Source organism: Mustela putorius, unplaced genomic scaffold (assembly GCF_011764305.1).
Source record: "Mustela putorius furo isolate JIRA1106 unplaced genomic scaffold, ASM1176430v1.1 tig00001472_pilon_pilon_pilon, whole genome shotgun sequence".
In the NCBI taxonomy this organism is placed as follows: Eukaryota; Metazoa; Chordata; class Mammalia; order Carnivora; family Mustelidae; genus Mustela; species Mustela putorius.
In genome coordinates, this window is record NW_025421756.1 from 652,836 (window position 1) to 672,538 (window position 19,703).

The following is a 19,703-nucleotide window of genomic DNA, read 5'->3' on the forward strand; positions in this document are numbered from 1 at the left end:
ACTGGATTTGGAGCCTGCTTGAAATACTCTCTCTCTCTCTGACCCTTCCTTCCCACCCTACCCCCATGGGCCCACACTAGTGCGTGCTCTCTCTCTCTCTCAAAAAAAAAAATATCTAAATACCTTAAGAATCAATTATATTATCAAATGAAGCTTTATTTTCTCATTTTTCATGAAGTAGACATAATTAAAATGCTTAGTTGAACAAAAGAAAGTAATTCATGAAGCCTCTTCAGTACTAGTCATTTTATGTAAGTTCTTTAATTTTATCTTTATGCTACTTCTGAAAAGGAAGGCATTATTAGCCTCATTTTCAGATGAGGAAATAAGATCTTTGGGGTGAAGTGATTGTGAACTTAACTCATCTTGATTATAAGTCCACTGTTCTTACCCCACTATCTCAGGGTTCTGCTGGCTCTCCATGCTGGGAAAGAACAGCTCACTTTTTTGTCTCACCTCAATTACTGACAGTTGCTTCTGTTACTGACCACCACTGTCATTTTCCCCACGTGTAGGTGATCTTAATGAGACCTCACTTTCCCCAGCCCCTTCCTCTGCTTTCTAAGTAGTCTCTTTAATTCAGAATGAGTCACCATACAAAATGATTAGATTCAAGTTGCCTGAAATTCTAGTGACCACATAAAGCACCCTTAGTTATTCCCAAATGAAGCTCCTTTCCACCAAGGAAGCTGTGTGCCTGTGAATATCTGATCTCCAATTAAACAGTGCACCTAGTTGGGGCCCCTCTGGCTAGACATGTCTTCCTTTTTACTGTTTATTGTTTCTTGCCCTTGGGAGGCACTCACTGGCTCTTTCTCTCATCTTGAAAATGTGATTATCTTCAGACAGGGAATTAAAGGCAATCACTCCTAACCTCCTGGGAATGAAAACATGAGAAATAGTGTTAGAAAGCTATCTGGAATTAATGTCAGTGGAGCTATGATCTGGATGACTAGGGCAGCCCTATGAGAGACTGTGCTCCTTCCTTAGACATAGATATAAGCAGAACAGAATCCCAGTCAGTTGGGGAATCCTCAAGCTATAAAGAGGCTACTGTGTTAATAGCTTCCTGTTTCCTGGAGGCTCTTAAACCTTGAACTTCTCTTACTCTGATCCCCTCCACCGTCCTCACCACAGTGGCATTCATGATGGGATGGGACCCATTTACCTCAATTCAGATTCCCTCAAGCCTATCTGAGGCTGGCTGTTTGTGTGTGCGTGTGTGTGTGTGTGTGTTTGTTGTTTATTTTTTGGTTTGTTTGTTTGCTTTCACTATGAACTCTTAAAGCACAAGAACAACCATAAAACAACAAATTGTAAAATAATCCAGCTCACTCATACCAAGCTTTTGTGTCAGGTTCCTTTTCTACCTGTCTAGTCACAAGACTATTCCTTTCAGGTTCTCTCTTACTCTCCAGTATCTAAACATTGGTTCACATGGGCAACTTTCCACCTTAAACGATTCTAAAGTTTTCAAACTCATTTATTTTCAAACCTTGCAAAATTCCTACAAATATCCTTCTTCATTTCTATTTCTAGTTTTCAAGACTCGCCTAGTCCAGGACTATAATGACTGATATATTTTGAGACTCGAGGTAACTACACATGTGGAAACAATTGTCAAACCTAGGAATTCAATAGTTTTATACATATGAAGAACAAGAAGGGAATTCTTCCGGATACCCATAAAAGCCAGTTTCTTTAACCCTTACAGTGACCGCTTCCTGGAAGTGATGGGAACATTGTTGTTAAGATTTCTCTAAGGCAGATGTAATTGGATAGGAAATTATTCTAGTGTTCTCTTCTGACCTCATCCATAATGCCATGGGTCCTTATCAACTCCTCTGGAGGAGAGGAAGTCTATCTGTAAGATAAGCAAAGAGGACAAAGCCTAGCTCCAAGGAAGGCATTTTATGTTTACCTTTTATACTGTCTTAGTTTTAAGACTGATGTATAACATATTGGAATTTTAATACTAATTCCTAGTCTATCAACCTATTTCAGTCTGCCATCATGGAGCTACATAGGACCATGAGCAAAGATCCCATCTCCACAGGCTATAGGACCATTTCAAAAATCGAATGAACATCCTAAAGTAACTAAAATAATCTTGAAAAAGAAGAGTAAAGTTGGGGTGCTCAGTCTATACTGATTTTGACACAAATTATATGGGTACAATAACCAAGACAGTGTGGTATTGGGAGAAGGATAGACATATTGTATTAGTGGAAGAGAACAAAGAAACCAGAAATAGACCTATACAAATATACCCAAGTAATTTTTGATAAAGATGTAGAAGAAATTTAGTGGAGGAAGGGTAGTCTTTTTAACAGATGCTGCCTCAGCCATAGATCAAAAATAAACTTCAACCTAAACTCATACCTTACAAAAATGAACTCAAAATACATAATGGGCTTAAATTTAAAGCTACAAAACTTTTTTTTTAAGGAGAAAATCTTCATCTAGTGCTATGCAAAGAAGTTCTTAGACTTCATACCAAAAGCTTGAACCATGAAATTAAAAATTGATAAAATGGACCTCATCAAAATAGACATTTTTCCTCTATGAAAGATCACATGAAGAGGAGGAAAAGACAAGTTATAGGCTAGGAAAAATATTTGCAAACCATGTATCTGAGAAAAACACTATTATCTAGAATATATAAAAAACTATCAAAACTCAGCAGTTAAAAAAAAAACACACTCCAATTAGAAAATGGGCAAAAGATGGATATTTTACTGTAGAGGATTATATGGATGATAGTTAAGCATATGAAAAGATGTTCAACATTATAAGTCATTGGAGAAATGCAAATGAAAACCGCAATGAGATGCTACTATATACCTCTTAAAAGGGCTAAAATAAAAAATAGTGACAACACCAAATGCTGGCAAAGTTTTAGAGAAGCTCAATCATTTATACCTTGCTGGTGAGAATGCTAAATGGTACAGCCACTCTGGAAAATAGTATGATGGTTTCTTAAGACACAAAACATACCACTACCATATAACCCAGAAAGTATACCTGGGTAGTTGTCCCAGAGAAATGAAAAATTACTTTTACTAAACAAAACAGAACAACAAACAAACAAACAAAAAACACCTCTATATGTTAAATAATTTGAATTTAAATAAAATCTTGGAGGAAAAAAAAAAACACCTCTAAACAAATATTTATAGCAGCTTTGTTCATGATAGCCCAATCTGAAAAGATCACAGATGTCTTTCAGTGGGTGAGTAATTATGGAATATCCATGCCATGGAATATTACTCATGAATAAAAATGAGCCAGCTATTGCTATATGCAGCAACTTGGGTGACTATCCAAAGAATTACACTAAGTGAGAAAAGCCAATCCCCAAAAGTCTCATATGGTATGACTCCATTTATGTAACATTCTTGAAACATTGTCATTTACTAATGGGGAACAGATTAGTGATTGCTAATGGTTAAGGGGGAGTGGAGAGGTCAGGAGAGAAGTGTGGTTATGGAAGAGTAACTAGTGATTTCCTGATACAGAAATGTCCTATCTCTTCTCTCTCATGGAAGAAACTGAGCATAGGCTACAAAGCATATCTCTGTACTGTTTCTTACAACTGCATGTAAACCTGTGATACTTTCAAAATAAAAAGCTTAATTGAGAAATTAAAATGAACACTTCCCAGACTTTCTCCCTAGTATTCTCATATCATTTGTTGGCACCCAGTACACTCATATTTCTGACACTCACCACTTTTAAAAATTGCCTGTTAGAGGACATCATCAAAATGGCAGAATAATTTTCTACTGTCTTCCCCCTAAAAAAAAAAATTGATTTTGACAATCACCCATAGATGAGTGTGCTTTTGTGAAAGTTCAGAAGTCCAGCAGAAAAGTTCCAGACTACTCATGGAGAAAAACAAACAAACAAAGAAACCCACAAATAACCTTGATTAGATGCATAGAAAAAGAGATCAGTCAATAAAGACTAAAGGAAGTGAATGCTTTTTCAAATGCAAAGACAGCAACCCAAGACTACAAGAAACATGAAAATTTAAGGAAACTTGATATTACCAAAGGAACACATTTTTAAATAAATGAACCCCCCAAAGATATGGAGATATGCAATTTTTTCCAGTAAACATTTCAAAATAGTTTTTAAAGGAAGTTCAGTGTGCTACAAGAAAGCATAGAGAGACAATTCAACAAATTCAGGAAAACAGTACACAAAACAAGAAAATTAACAGAGACTAAAATTTATAAGAACCAAACAGAAATTATAAAGCTGAAGAATACAATGAATGAAATGGGAAAAAAAATGCAATAGAGAACCTCGACAACAAATTCAAACAAGCAGAAGAAAGAATTTCTGGAGTCAAAGGTCATTTGAAATCGTCCAGAGTAGAACAAAGAAAAAAGAATTTTAAAAAGTGAAAAAAGCTGATGTGAGTTATGGGATAAGATTAAGAGAAGCATTCCATAAAATATTGGACTCCCAGGAGAAGAAAAGAGGGAGAAAGCTTGTTTAAAGAAGTAACAACTGAGGAATTTCCAATTCTGGTTGGGTATTTGAATATTCAGCTTCACGAAGTTCACTGGTTTCCAAACAATTTCAACCCAAATGCTCTTCAAGATACACTATAAAACTGTCAAAAATCAAAGACAAAGAGAAAAGATTAAAAGCAGCAAGAGAAAAAATCCTCATATACAAGGGAACCCACATAAGACTATTCAAAGATTTCTCAGCAGGAACTTAGCAGACTAGGAGAGAGTGGGATGTTCTTTCAAAGTTCTTAAAAAAGAAAATTGTCAACCAAGAATACTATAACCAGGGAAGTTTAGACATGAAGAGAGAGAAAGACTTTCCCAGAGAGAAGGAGAGATTGAGAGAGAGTGAGAGCTGGATATTGAGAGAGAGAGAGTTCATTACTACTAGACTTATCTTACAAGAAATGCTGAAAGGAATTTTTCAGGTGAAATTTAAGGGTCCTGAGTAGTAACATGAACATAAAACACACAGGTAAAGAAAGTATTTTATTCAGAATACTCTAATTAATATACTCTAATATTGAGGTGTGTTAATTAATTATATTTATATTTATAAGGATAAAGTATGAAATGATTAAAGTGATTAAAAATAACTGTAACTATAATAATTTATTAATGAATAACAATAAAAAGATGTAAATTGTGGCATCAAAAACACAGTATGTGGGGTTGGGGAGTAAAATGGTAGTTTTATTATGTATCCAAAGTTAGTTTGTTATCAGCATAAAATGGACTGTTGTAACTCTAAGGTGTTTTATGTAATCCTCATTGTAACAATAAAGGAAGCACTTAACAGCAGATACACACACACAAAAGAGGTTAATCGAATCATACCAGTTAGGAAAACCATTGATTCATAAAGAAAGATAGGAAGAGAGGAAGAAAAGAACAAAAAAAATTGCAAAACAGAAAGTAATTAATATGATGACAATAGTAAGTCCTTACCTATCAATAATTACTTTATTATTTTTCTAGGTTTTTTTAAAAGATTTTATTTATTTATTTGACAGAGATCACAAGTAGGCAGAGAGAGAGGAAAGGAAGCAGACTCCCTGCTGAGCAGAGAGCCCAATGTGGGGCTTAATCCCAGGACCCTGGGATCATGACCTGAGCCAAAGGCAGAGGCTTTAACCCACTGAGCCACCCAGGCACCCCTCTAGTTTATTTATTTATTTATTTTTTAATTTAAATTCAAGTTAGTTAGCATGTAGTGTAGTACTGGTTTCAAGAGTAAAATTTAGGGTGGTTGGTTTATGGACATTGGGGAGGGTATGTGCTATGGTGAGTGCTGTGAAATGTGTAAGCCTGGTGAATCAGACCTATAACCCTGGGGCAAAGAATACATTATATGTTAATAAAAATAATTTAGAAAAGAGTAAAATTTAGTGATTCATCACTTACCTATAACACCCAGTGCTCATTCCAATAAGTGCCTTCTTTAATGCCCATCACCCATTTAACCCATTTGCCCACACCCCCCAGCATGTAAATGGATTCAATTGTCTTATCAATGTGCATAGAATGGCTGAATAGATAAAAGAAAAAACAGACAAAACTACACACTGCCTACAAAGGACTAAGTTCATCTTTAAGGATACACATAGCCTCAAAGTTAAGGGGTGGAAAAAGATATTCCACACAAGTGAAAACCAAAAATAGAGCAAGGGTATTTATCTGATCCTTATAACAGATAAATAGACTATAAGTAAAAAAATCACAAGAGACAAAGAAGGTCATTATACAATGATAAAGGGTTGATTCATCAAGATATAATATGTATGTACCCAGAACATGAATATATAAATTGTAACTATATATGTACCCAATATGGAGCACCTAAATAAATTGAGCAAATACTAACATATCTGAAGGAAGAAATAAAAATATAATAATAGCAACAGTTGATAGATCACCTAGACAAAAAATGATTAAGAAAACATTGAATTGGAAATATATTTAGACCAAATGGACCTAAGAGACATATAGCAGCAGCTATTTTCTCAAGACAAGTGAAACATGCTCTACAATAGTTTGTGTTAGGTCACAAAACAAGTCTTACAAATTTAAGAAGACTGAAATTAGATCAAGTATCACGCAACCACAATGGTGTGAAACTAGAAATCAATAGAAGGAAAACTGGAAAGTTCACAAATATGTGGAAATTAAACAACACACTCCTGAACAACCAATGAGTTAAAGAAGAAATCAAAAGGGAAATTTAAAAAAAATCTTGAGATAAATGTAAAAGAGAACACAAAAAACCAAGTTATTGGATGTAGCAAAATCAGTTCCAGCAGGGAAGCTAATGGTCATAGTGTTTGCACAAAGAAAAAAATCAAATAACGTAAATTTACACTTCAAGGAACAAGCAAAAGAAGAAAGTTTAAGTCCAATGTTGGCAGGAAAAAGGAAATAACAAAGATCAGAGGAGAAGTAGAGACCAGAAAAACAGTAGAAAAGATCAATTAAATCAAGAGTTTGTTTACATAAAGATAAACAAAATTGACAAAACTTTAGCTAGACTAGGAAAGAGGGAGAGAAATAAAATCAGAAATTAATCAGATATTACATATGATACCACAGAAATGGAATCATGAGAGTGATTCTGTGAACAAGTACATACTAACAAATTTGATGACCTAGAAGAAATGAATAATTTCAAAAAAATACAATGTATCAAGATTGAATTACAAAGAAAGAACATATTAAAAATGAGCAAAAAAGATTGAATTAGTAAGCAGAAACCTTCCAACAAAGAAAAGTCCAAGAAGAGATAGTTTCTCTGGTGGATCGTACAAAGAATTTAAAGAATGTTGATCCTTCTCAAACTCTTCAAAAAAAATTGAAAAGAAGGGAATACCCCCAAACTCATTTTATGAGGCCAGCATTACACTAATACCAAATCCGAATAAGGACTGTATAAGAAAAGAAACCCAAAGGATAATATTCCTAATGCAAAATTTCTTAGCAAAATGCTAGCTAACCAAATAGAATAGCACATTAAAAGGATCATACAGCATCATCAAGTGGGATTCATTATTGAGGTGCAAGATATTAATACAACACATTAATAGGAAGATAAAAATCATTTAATCATCTCAATAGATTCTGAAAAAGCATATACTTTCATGATAAAAACTCTCATCAAATTAGGTATAGAAGGAGCTATGTCAACATAATACAGACAATACATGGCAAATCCACAGCCAACATCATATTTAATGGTGAAAGTTTGGAAACTATTTTTCTAATATAAGAACACAGTTGTGCCCTATCTCACTAGTCCTATGCAACATAATACTACGTCTTTTTTTAATTTTTTTTATTTTCAGCATTACAATAATCATTATTTTTTGCACCACATCCAATGCTCCATGCAATCCGTGCCCTCTCTGATACCCACCACCTGGTTCCCCCAACCTCCTACCCCACGCTGCTTCAAACCCCTCAGATTGTTTTGCAGAGTCCATAGTCTCTCATGGTTCACCTCCCCTTCCAATTTCCCCCAACTCCCTTCTCCTCTCTAACTCCCCTTGTCCTCCATGATATTTGTTATGCTCCACAAATAAGTGAAACCATATGATAATTGACTCTTTCTGCTTGACTTATTTCACTCAACATAATCTTTTCCAGTCCCATCCATGTTGCTTACAAAAGTTGGGTATTCATCCTTTCTGATGGAGGCATAATACTCCATAGAGTATACGGACCACATATTCCTTATCCATTTGTCCACTGAAGGGCATCTTGGTTCTTCCCACAGTTTGGTGACTGTGGCCATGACTGCTATAAACATTGAGGTACAGATGGCCCTTCTTTTCACGACATCTGTATCTTTGGGGTAAATACCCAGGAGTGCAATGGCAGGGTTATAGGGAAGTTCTATTTTTAATTTCTTGAAGAATCTCCACATTGTTCTCCAAAGAGGCTGCACCAACTTGCATTCCCACCAACAGTGTAAGAGGGTTCCCCTTTCTCCATATCCCCTTCAACACATGCTGTTTCCTGTCTTGCTAATTTTGGCCATTCTAACTGGTATAAGGTGATATCTCAATGTGGTTTTAATTTGAATCTCCCTGAGGGCTAGTGATGATGAACATTTTTTCATGTGTCTGATAGCCATTTGTATGTCTTCATTGGAGAAGGGTCTGTTCATATCTTCTGCCCATTTTTTGATATGATTGTCTGTTTTGTGTGTGTTGAGTTTCAGGAGTTCTTTATAGATCCTGGATATCAACCTTTTGTCTGTACTGTCATTTGCAAATATCTTCTCCCATTCCGTGGGTTGCCTCTTTGTTTTCTTGACTGTTTCCTTTACTGTGCAGAAGCTTTTGATTTTGATGAAGTCCCAAAAGTTTATTTTCCCTTTTGTTTCCTTTGCCTTTGGAGACATATCTTGAAAGAAGTTGCTGTGGCTGATATAGAAGAGATTACTGCTTATGTTCTCCTCTAGGATTCTGATGGATTCCTGTCTCACATTGAGGTCTTTTATCTATTTAGAGTTTATCTTTGTGTACGGTGTAAGAGAATGGTTGAGTTTCATTCTTCTACATATAGCTGCCCAGTTTTCCCAGCACCATTTATTGAAGAGACTGTCTTTTTTCCACTGTAATACTAGACGTCTTAATCAGAGAGCGGTCATGCAAGAGAAAGAAGGAAACTGTATCCAAATCAGAAAGGAGGAAGTAAAATTGATTCTGTTTTATGATGACAAGATTTTATGTATTTAAGAGCATCTATAAAACACCCACAGCTAACACCATGCTTAGTGATGAGAGACTGATGTTTTTTCCGCTAAGATCGGGAACAAGGCAATGATGCCCAGTCTCCTCACCTCTATTCACTATTGTTCTGGGGGTTCTGGCCAAGGCAATAAGGCAAGAAGCAGAAATAAAAGGTATTCAGTTTGGAAAGGAAGAGGTAAAATGTACCTCTATTTGCAAATAACACAATCTTACATATAGAAAACCCTACAGAACACACATACACACACACACACACACATCACTATTAGACTTAATTAATGAATTCAGCAATATATAAAAATTAATTTTATTTCTATACACATTAAAAATATTGAAATTAAGAAAATCCATTTATAGTATTAACAAAATATTTAGCAATAAATTTAATAAAACAGGTATAAGACTTATTCTCTGCACACTAAAAGACATTGTTAAAAGATATTTTAAAAGTTCTGTATAGCAAAACATTCTGTGTTCATGAATTATAAGACTTAATGTTGCTAAAATGGCAATATTCTGCAAATTGATCTATAGATTCAAAATAATCTCTCAATTACAGTCAACTTCTTTGTAGAGACTGACCACCTGATTATTTTTAGTTTATTTTTTGAGTATTGTTCACACACAATGTTACATTCATTTCAGGTGTATAACACAGTGATTCAATTTCTCTATACATTATGTTGTGCTCACCACAAGTGTAGCTGCCACCTGTCACCATACAATTCTATTATAATATAATTTACTGTATTCATTATTCTATGTCATGATTTGTTCTTTCCATAACTGGAATGCTGTATCTCCCACTTCCCTTTATGCAGTTGCCTACCCCACTTTCTTCTGACAACCATCATTTCTCTGTATTTACAGGTCTGAATCTGCTTTTTGTTTGTTTGCTCATTTGGTTTGTTTTCAGATTCCACATAAGAGTTAAATCGTATGACATTTGTCTTTCCCAGTCTGATTTAATTCACTTAGCCCAATACCCTCTAGGTTTACCCATGTTATTGCAAATGACAAGATCTCATCCACTTTTATGATTGTATAATATTCCATATTACACAACCATAAAAATCGATGAGATCTTGTCATTTGCAATAACATGGGCAAAAAAAAAAAAAAATAACATGGGAAGCAACCTAAGTGTCCATCAGTAGAAGAATGGATAAAGAAGATATATATAAAGTTATATATAACTTTATATTTATATTAAAGTTATTAAAGAAGATGTATATAAAGTTATATAGAACTTTATATTTATATTAAAGTTATTAAAGAAGATATAAATATAAAGTTATATATAAATTTATATACATCTTCTTTATCCATTCTTCTACTGATGGACATTTAGGTTGCTTCCCAATCTTGGATATTGTAAATACTATTGCACTAAACATAGGGATGTATGCATATATCTTTTTGAATTAGTGTTTTTTTTCCATTGGTTTAACATCCAATTATTGGGTAATATAATATTTCTGTTTTGAATTTTTTGAGGACATTCCGTACTGTTTTCCACAGTCACTGCATCAATTTACATTTCTATCAACAGGGCACAAGGGTTCCTTTTTCTCTACATCCTCATCAGCGCTTGTTTTTGTCTTTTTTATTTTAGCCATCCTGACAGCTGTAAGGTGATATCTCATAGTGGTTTTTATTTGCATTTCCCTGATGATTAGTGATGTTGAGCATCTCTTAATGTGTCTGTTGGCCATCTGCATATGTTCTTCAGAAAAACTGACAAGCTGATTTTAAAATTCATATGGAATTGCAAGGGAACCAGAATGTCTAAAACAGTCTTGAAAAGGAAGAACAAAGCAGGAGGACTCACGTCCTGATTTCAGAGTGCGGTCCTTACTCCAACATCATCAGTAACATGTAAGAATGTACTATAAGCACAAATTATCAGGCTCTTCCTCAGACCTATGATGCGTGATTCTGATACAGGTTCAAGTTTGAGAATCATAACTGGCCTAGACTGGAAATTAGATTAACTATACAAGATGAATTTGATTTGATTTTTCACCTCCCCATTTTCTGGATACTTATTAATTTCTTAATTCATAGAAGATAAAAAGAAAGATAAAACATATTGATGGAGAGGTCATATAAAACCTTATTTCCTAATTAGAAGGAACTTCCTTTCCACTTTCTACTTTGTATTTATCTGTTCCAACCAGTCATTTTGAATGGGACTATTGACTGGTCTAGCTTGATTTGCACTTGATACTTATTTGTCTAATGACTTGTTGCTACTGGTAAAATCTTTAGCACACAAAAGTGAACATTTAGAATACAGTATGAATAAATGTTTTGAACAGAGATTAAGCTTCATTATGCCTGGCATGGTGTCATTTATAGCTCTGATTTTAGTTTGAAGACTCAGGGAAGGCATATAGGTTTCAGAAGGTAAAGAAATAAAGGGCAAGGTTGGTGGGAAATATATTCCACATCTGGCAGATTAACACAAGAGAGCTAAATTAGTCAGAAGTTTTATAGCAAGGAGAACAGAATAGTATAGTGCTCAAGCATAATTAAACTATAGATCCTTCACTGGGGAAGAAGAAAGCTAGGGAACAGCAGGGCTGGCAGAAGGTCTGGACAGGAATTGGAGGGAACTCTGTGGGAAAAGCCAGAGAGCAAATCAGGGCTTAGGGGCTCAGACCTAAGGAGCAGTGGCATGGACTACTAAAGGACTGGAGTTGGCACTCACGGAAAAAAAAGAAGAAGGAGAAGGAGAAGAAGGAGAAGAAAAAAGGATTTTATATGTAGAAAATCCTAAAGACTCTACAAAAAAAAAAAAAAACCTGTTAGATTTAATCAATGAATTCAGTAAGATTTCAGGATGCAAAACTAACATACAAAACTCAGTAGTATCTATACACCAAAAATGAATTATTCAGAAAACAAAATAAAACAATCCATCTATAATAGTATCAAAAATGATAAGATACTTAGGAATAAATCTAGCCAAGGAGGTGAAAGATGTGTTCACTGAAAACTCTAATACATTTATGAAAAAAATGGAAAATATCCTATGCCTCTAGATTGCAAGAATTAATATTGTTAAAAAGTCTGCATACCCCAAACCATCTATAGGTTCTGTGCATTTCCTATCAAGATTCAAATGACATTTTTTATAGAATTAAAAAAAAAAATTCTAAAATTTGTATGCAACCATAAAAGACCCTGAATAGCCAAAACAATCTTGAGGAAGAACAAAGCTGGAACCATCACACTTTCTGACTTCACGCTATATTACAGGGGTGCTTGGGTGGCTCAGTCAGTTAAGCGTCTGCTTTCTGCTCATATCATGATCTCAGGGTCCTGGGACTGAGCCCCGCATCTGACTCCCTGCTCAGTGAGGAATTTGCTTCTTCCTCTCCCTCTGCAGCTCCCCCTGCTTGTGATCTCCTGCTTTCTCTCTGACAAGTAAATAAATAAAACCTTTTTTAAAAAAAGCTGTATTGCAAAACTATGATTATCGAACAGTTTAGTACTGGGAAAAATACAGATATGCAGACCAATAGAAAATAATTTAGATCCCAGAAATAAACCCATGCATATACACTCAAGTAAAAATTGACAAGGGAGGCAAGAATAGTCAAAAAAGGACAGTCTCTTCAATAAGTGGCTCTAGGGAAATTAGATACTCAGATACAAAAGGATGAACTAGACCCCTATGTTATACTACTCAAATGATTGAGTGGGAGAAAAATCTTCTTGACATTGGTTTTGACAATGAATTATTGGACATGACACATAAAGCACAAGTAACAAAAGAAAATCAAGTGAGATCACATGACACTTAAAGGTTCGGCACAACAAAAATGAACAAAATAAAAGAGCAACCTCCAGAATGGGAAAAATATTTGCAATCTACATATGTGATAAGGGGTTAATATCTAAAATATTAAAATATTTTGCTATACTACTCAATAGCAAAAAACCCATGAATAACTTAATTTAAAGAGGCAAAGGACCTGAATAGATACTTTTCCAAAGAAAATATTCAAATGTCCACTAAGTACATGAAAAGGTACACAACATTACATTAATCTTCAGGAAATTTAAATAAGCACATTGAGATATCTCTTCACACATATTAGAATGGCCATCAAAAGACAAGCAATACCAATTAGAATAGTCAAAATTAACAAGGCAGGAAACAAGTGTTGGAGAGGATGTGGAGAAAGGGGAACCTCTTACACTGTAGGTGGGAATGCATGTTGTTGCAGCCACTTTGGAAAACAGTGTGGAGATTCCTCAAAAAAATTAAAAATAGAGCTACATTATGACCCTGCAATTGCACTACTGGGTATTTACCTCAAGGATACAGATGTAGTGAAAATAAGGGCCATATGTACCCCAATGTTCATAGCAGCAATGGCCACAGTCACCAAACTGGAAAGAGCCAAGAAGCCCTCCAAGAGACGAATGAATAAAGATATGGTCCTTACATACAATGGAATATTACACAGCCATCAGAAAGGATGAAAACCAAACTTTTGTATCAACATGGGCAGGACTGGAGGAGATGATGCTGAATGAAATAAGTCAAGCAGAGAAAGCCAATTATCATATGGTTTTATTAACTTGTGGAACACAAGGAATGGCGTGGAGGATATTGGGTGAAGGAAGGGAAAAATGAAGGGGGGATCAGAAGGGGAGATGAATAATGAAGACTGTGGACTCTGAGAAACAAACTGATGGTTTTAGCAGGGAGGGAGTGGGGGGATGGTTTGGTCCAGTGATGGGTATTAAGGAGGACGCATCTTGCATGGAGCACTGGATGTGGTACATAAACAATGAATCTTGGAACACTGAAAAAATAAAATAAAATTAAGATGTTAAAAAAAAGACAAACAATAAGTATTAACAAGGATATGGAGAGAAAGGAACCCTTGTATACTGTAGGAATGTAAGTTAGTACAGCCAGTATGGAAAACAGTATGGGAATTCATCAAAAAAATTAAAAAAAAAATAGAACTACTATATGATCCAGTGATTCCAGTTTGGGGTATATATCTAAAGGAAATAAAATCACTGTATCAAAAAAAAAAATCTGCTCCCTATGTTCATTGCAGTATTATTCACAATAGCCAAGACATGGAAACACCCTAAATGGGGCAAACAAATAGATAAAATAAATGTGAATAAAGTACACACACACACACACACACACACACACACACACACGGAAAATTATTCATCATAAAAGGAGGAAATTCTGCCTTTTGCCACATCATGAATGAACCTGGAGAATATTATTCTAAGTGAAATAATTCAGAGAAACACAAATACTCTATGATCTCATTTATATGTGAGATGTAAGAAAATTCAAACTCATAGAAACAGAACAGATTGGTGGTTGCCAGATGTAGGGTGTATGCAGTGGGAAATATGTGTAAATGTAGTCAAAGGGGGTATGTGGTGGGGGATATGAGTAAAGGTAGTCAAAGGATACAAAACAATTAAGTTCTATATAGCACTGTCACTAAAGTTAATAATACTGTATTGAAAATTTGAAAGTTTCTAAGAGAATAGATCTTAGTTCTTATCCAAAGAAAAAATATGTAACTATGTGAGGTGATAGATGTGAAGTAACTTTAACATGGTTATCATTTTTCAGTATCAAACATATCAAGCATCAAATCATTATGTTGTACACCTTAATCATATACAAGGTAATATGTCTATTTTAGCTCAATAAAACTGACAGAAAAAAAAGATATACAAAATCTGAGCAACCAATAATGACCAATAATGACTCAGCAAAATCTGAGCAAACCAATAATTACTAATTTTGAATTAGTAATCAAAATCCTCCCAAAAAGAAAAACCTAGGACCAGATGGTTTCTCTGGTGAATTCCATAAAGCATTTAAAGAAGAATTTAACACAAGTCCTTCTGAAACTCTTCCAAAAACTTGAAAGGAATACTTCCAAACTGATTTTATGAGGTTGGGGTTACACTGACATGAATGTTATATAAAAACAATACAAGACAATACAAGCCAATATTTCTGATAAATATAGATGCAAAAAATTCTCAACAAAATACTAGCAAACCAAGTTCAACAGCACACTAAAAGGTTCATACACTAATATCTAGTGGGATTCATCTCTAGGAAGCAGGGATCATTCAATATATGCAAGTCAAAAAATGTGATACACCACATTAGCAGAATATAAGATAAAATCACATCTATACAGATGCAATAAAAGCATCTGAAAAAATTCAACATATTTTCTTTTTTTATTAAGTTCAGTTTGCCAACATATAGAACATCATTAGTTTTTGATGTAGTATTCAATGATTCATTAGTTGTGTATGACATTGAGTGCTCATCACATCATATGCTCTCCTTAATGCCCATCACCCTGTTACTGCATCCTCCCACCCACTCCCCTTCTGCAACACTCAGTTTATTTCCAAGAGTCAAGAGTCTCTCATGGTTTGTCTCCTTCTCTGATTTATTCCCATTCAGTCTTCCCTCCCTAGCCCTATGGTCCTCTGCATTATTCCTTATATTCCACATATAAGTGAAATCACATCAACATATTTTCATGATTAAAAACTCTCAATAAAATTTATATACAAGGAATATACTTCAACATAATAAATGCCTTATGTAACAAGCTTGCCACTATTAACAATCATGCTCAATGGTAAATGGTTGAACTCTTTTCCTCTAATATCAGGAACAAGACAAGGATGCCAACTCTCACCACTTCTATTCAACATACTGTTGGAAGTCCTACCCAGAGCAATCAGGCAAGAAAAGGGCACGAAAGTCAGAGAGGAAGTAAAATTGTCTCTGTTGACAGATGACATGATTTTAAATATAAAGACTCTTTTAAGAAATAATATTTTTTAAAAAGCCAATCTGGAAAAAAAAAGAATACTAGAATAATAATGGAAGTGAATAATGTTTCAGGATGCAAAATACAAGTACAAGAATCATATGTGTTTCAGTAAAAATGAACATTGAAAAGATAAATTAATGTAACAATCCCATTTGCTATAACACAAAATAGGATAAAGTACTTAGGAATACATTTAACCTAGGAGGTTAAAAATCCATATACTATAAACTATTTCATATGTATAAAAGAAATTGAAGAAAACACAAATAAATGGAATGATATTTCATATTCATGTATTTTAAGAATTAATATTGTGAAAATGCCCTTACTACCCAAGGTCATCTGTAGATATATTGTAATCCCTGTCTCAAATTCCACGGTATTTTTCACAGAAGTAGATAAATTATAAAATTCATATGGAACTAAAAAAGACCCCAAATAACCAAAGCAATCCTGAGAATGAACAAAACTGGTGGTGTCATGCTTTCTGATTTCAAACTTCATTCCAACGTTATAGTAATCAAAACAATATGGTGCTGGCATAAAACCTGACATATAGATTAATGGGAGAGGATCAAGATCCCAAGTATGAACCATGAACCCATAGTCAGCTAATATTTATCAGGAGGTCAGGAATACTCAGCGGGGAAGGGTAGACTTTTATAAATGGTGTTGGGGAAAATTGGATGTTCATGTGCAAAGGAATGTATTAGACCTCTATCTGTATAGACTGCTCAGAAAAATTAACTCAAAATGAATTAAAGACTTAAGTGTAAGGCTGAACCCCATTAAAAATACTAGAAGAAAATATAGGGAAAATACTCCCTGACATGGTTTTAGTAACAAGTTTTTGCATATGACACCAAAAGCACAAACAATGAAAAATATAAATACTATATGATATCACCTATATTGGAATCTAAAAACAAAGTTATAGAAATAGAAAGTAGATTGGTGGTTTCCAGGGGCTGAAGATGGGGTAAGAATCAAGTTGTTGGTCAAAGGGCACAAACTTTAATTATAAGATGAAGAATTCTGGGGTATAATATATAGCATGTGGTAAATATAGTTAATGTTTTAACTTGGGAATTGCTAAGAGCATAGTTCTTAAATGCTCAACACAAATAAAGGTAATTTTGTCAAATGATGGATATACTAACTAACCTTATTGTAGTAATCATCTTGTAATGTATAGATAGATAGATAGATAGATAGATAGATGGTAGATAGATATTGCACATTGCACACCTGAAACTTACAGAATTTTATGTATTAATTATATCTCAATAAATCTGGAAAACAAAATAACCCAAGCATAGCAAAATAATACTGGCTTTTAGAAAATAACTCATTGGTTCCTATTGAAGTGCCAGTGGCTGACTATGGCTTAGTATGATGCTACTTCTAAGGTAATGAGATCAAGTTATCAAACAAAGGCAAACAAAGAAGTTGGAATGTTGAAATTTCACACATTGGATAGCAGATGAGGTAGCTATTTGGGAGGAACAGAGAGGTATTTGTTGCATTCTGAATCCTATGCGGTATGCTATTATGTTCTGAATATACGTTAGGATTGAACTTTAGATTTACCCCTCCCAACACACACACGCCCCGGAATCCCCTATTCATGTGAATTTTGAAGTTTGTAAAAACTTATATGAAAGTTGCAGTTTTTGAATTTTTCCCTTTGAAAGGTCACAGATCTATTCCAAGTCTTACCTGTGTTCCATGAATCATGTCTTCTTTGCTTTCTCCCTCATTTACCAATGCTACTTTCATATTAAATATGGCTCCATCACTATACCCGGGTGTAGAATACTGGACCACTTTTACCTTAGCTTTTAGAAACCCATTTTCCAACCAAAGACATGCTTTGAAGTCAGGCTCTTTTGACACAGGGATAGTTGAGGGGGGGAGAAAACCAAATTCCTTTGAAATTAAATGGAAATTGTTGGGTGATTTGCAGGACCAAGTCTGGCATAATGGATCATGGGGTCTTGAAAAGAGCTCTTGGGGAGCCTGGGTGGTGCAGTCAGTTGGCATCCAACTCTTGGTTTTGGGTCAGGTCATGATCTCATGGCCATGGGATTGAAACCTGCATTGGACTCCCTGCCCTGCTTGGAGTCTGCTTGTTTCTCTCTCCTCTTCCTTTCCTTCTGCCCTTCCCCTTACCCCTACTCTAGCTTTCTCTCTCTCTCAAATAAATAAATAAATCTTAAAAAAGAGAAAGAGCTCTGAACTGAGAAATCAAAGAATATGGATTCTGTCCTTTGCTTTATGACCTTGGGTATGACATTTCACCCCAGGTCTCAGTATCCTCATCTGTAAAACTACTGGTGACAACACCACAAGATTCTCAGTGATACCTGAGTAAACAGGAAAGAAAGTGTGTGTTGTTCCAAAATCTGTTAAGGAATGCACTTCTTCCTTTGGATGATTTTCAGTTCCTGTTCACACTCTCTAATATAGGCTGCCTTTAACTGTCTGTTCAAAGTGGTCACTGGGTAATTTGAGAAGCTCCTTGCTACTTAACTTATACTCTTTCCCTTTGCTCTCCCATCTACTCTAGGTGTCAACTCTGCCCGCTCAGTTCCTCCTTCCTACCCACCACCGCAGGACCCGTTAAACCAGGGCCAGTACCTGGTCCCCGATGGCATCGCTCAGTCACAGGTCTTTGAGTTCACCGAACCCAAGCGCAGCCAGTCACCATTCTGGCAAAACTTCAGCAGGTTAACTCCCTTCAAAAAATAACTACAGGGAGGCAGATAATTTTAAAATAAAGTAAATATAATTATATTTATAGATGGACATTTTTTTGGAGAAGCACTGTTGAAATTTATATATATATAAATATATATACAGATATATATATTTATATATAGAGAGACACATATACACACACAGAGACCCTTGAGTACACACACACACACACACACACACACACACACACAGAAGGACCAAAAAAAAAAAAGTTTTCTGTTGTTTTGGGGAAGTGAAATCTATAGTTGGTAGGAAGAGGTACCAATGACTTCTAAATATGTGATCCCTTCTTAGAAGTTTTGTTTTTACCCTGTCTCCCTCCCCTTTATTTTCAGAAATTTACATTTCTGTGTGTTCCTTTTCTAATTGAGATAAACTCTTTGCTCTCCTGTGAGTGATTCATTAACTTGTCATTATTACCATAGATGTGTTTGTATTTTTTTTTCTTTCCTGATGATACTGATGCTGATAACTTTTGAATTTACTTTGATGTGATAGAGTTTGGGAGTGTGTAATTTTTTTTCCCTTTTACTTTTCAATGGGTAAAGGGAAGATTCACCTTTCTCATCTCCCTCAGCTGACCATCTGTGAGTGTTTCTACAGCTCTGCAGTTGCTCCAGACAGCTTTTTCCCTGCATCTTCTGTCCTCAGTCATGCCAGTCTAGACATGCTCTGTTGTGCCCTGTGACATAACTGCTCAATATTTCTATTGCTTTCACTGTGTTTTAGATGTCGTAGAGGGATCAAAACCAAACAGAATCAAGGGAGAGTCAGTATAATAATTCTGGAGAAGACTTCTGTTC

General features: G+C 35.0%; 1 protein-coding gene across 9 annotated transcripts in view; it reads left to right on the top strand.

Annotated features, from left to right (window-relative positions):
* ARHGEF9 (Cdc42 guanine nucleotide exchange factor 9) overlaps positions 1-18,987 on the top strand; it is a 197,314-nt gene extending 178,327 nt beyond the window's left edge. For 8 of the 9 annotated variants that reach the window (XM_004781252.3, XM_004781258.3, XM_004781257.3 and 5 more), the window contains one exon: positions 18,710-18,987. In XM_004781252.3, the coding sequence (XP_004781309.1) occupies positions 18,710-18,891 (182 nt within the window). In that variant the 3' untranslated portion in view covers positions 18,892-18,987. Of the gene's footprint in view, positions 1-1,539; positions 3,655-18,709 lie in introns of those variants that run through there. The other variant, XM_045087793.1, reaches the window with a different exon arrangement.
* Positions 18,988-19,703: the final 716 nt, after the last annotated feature.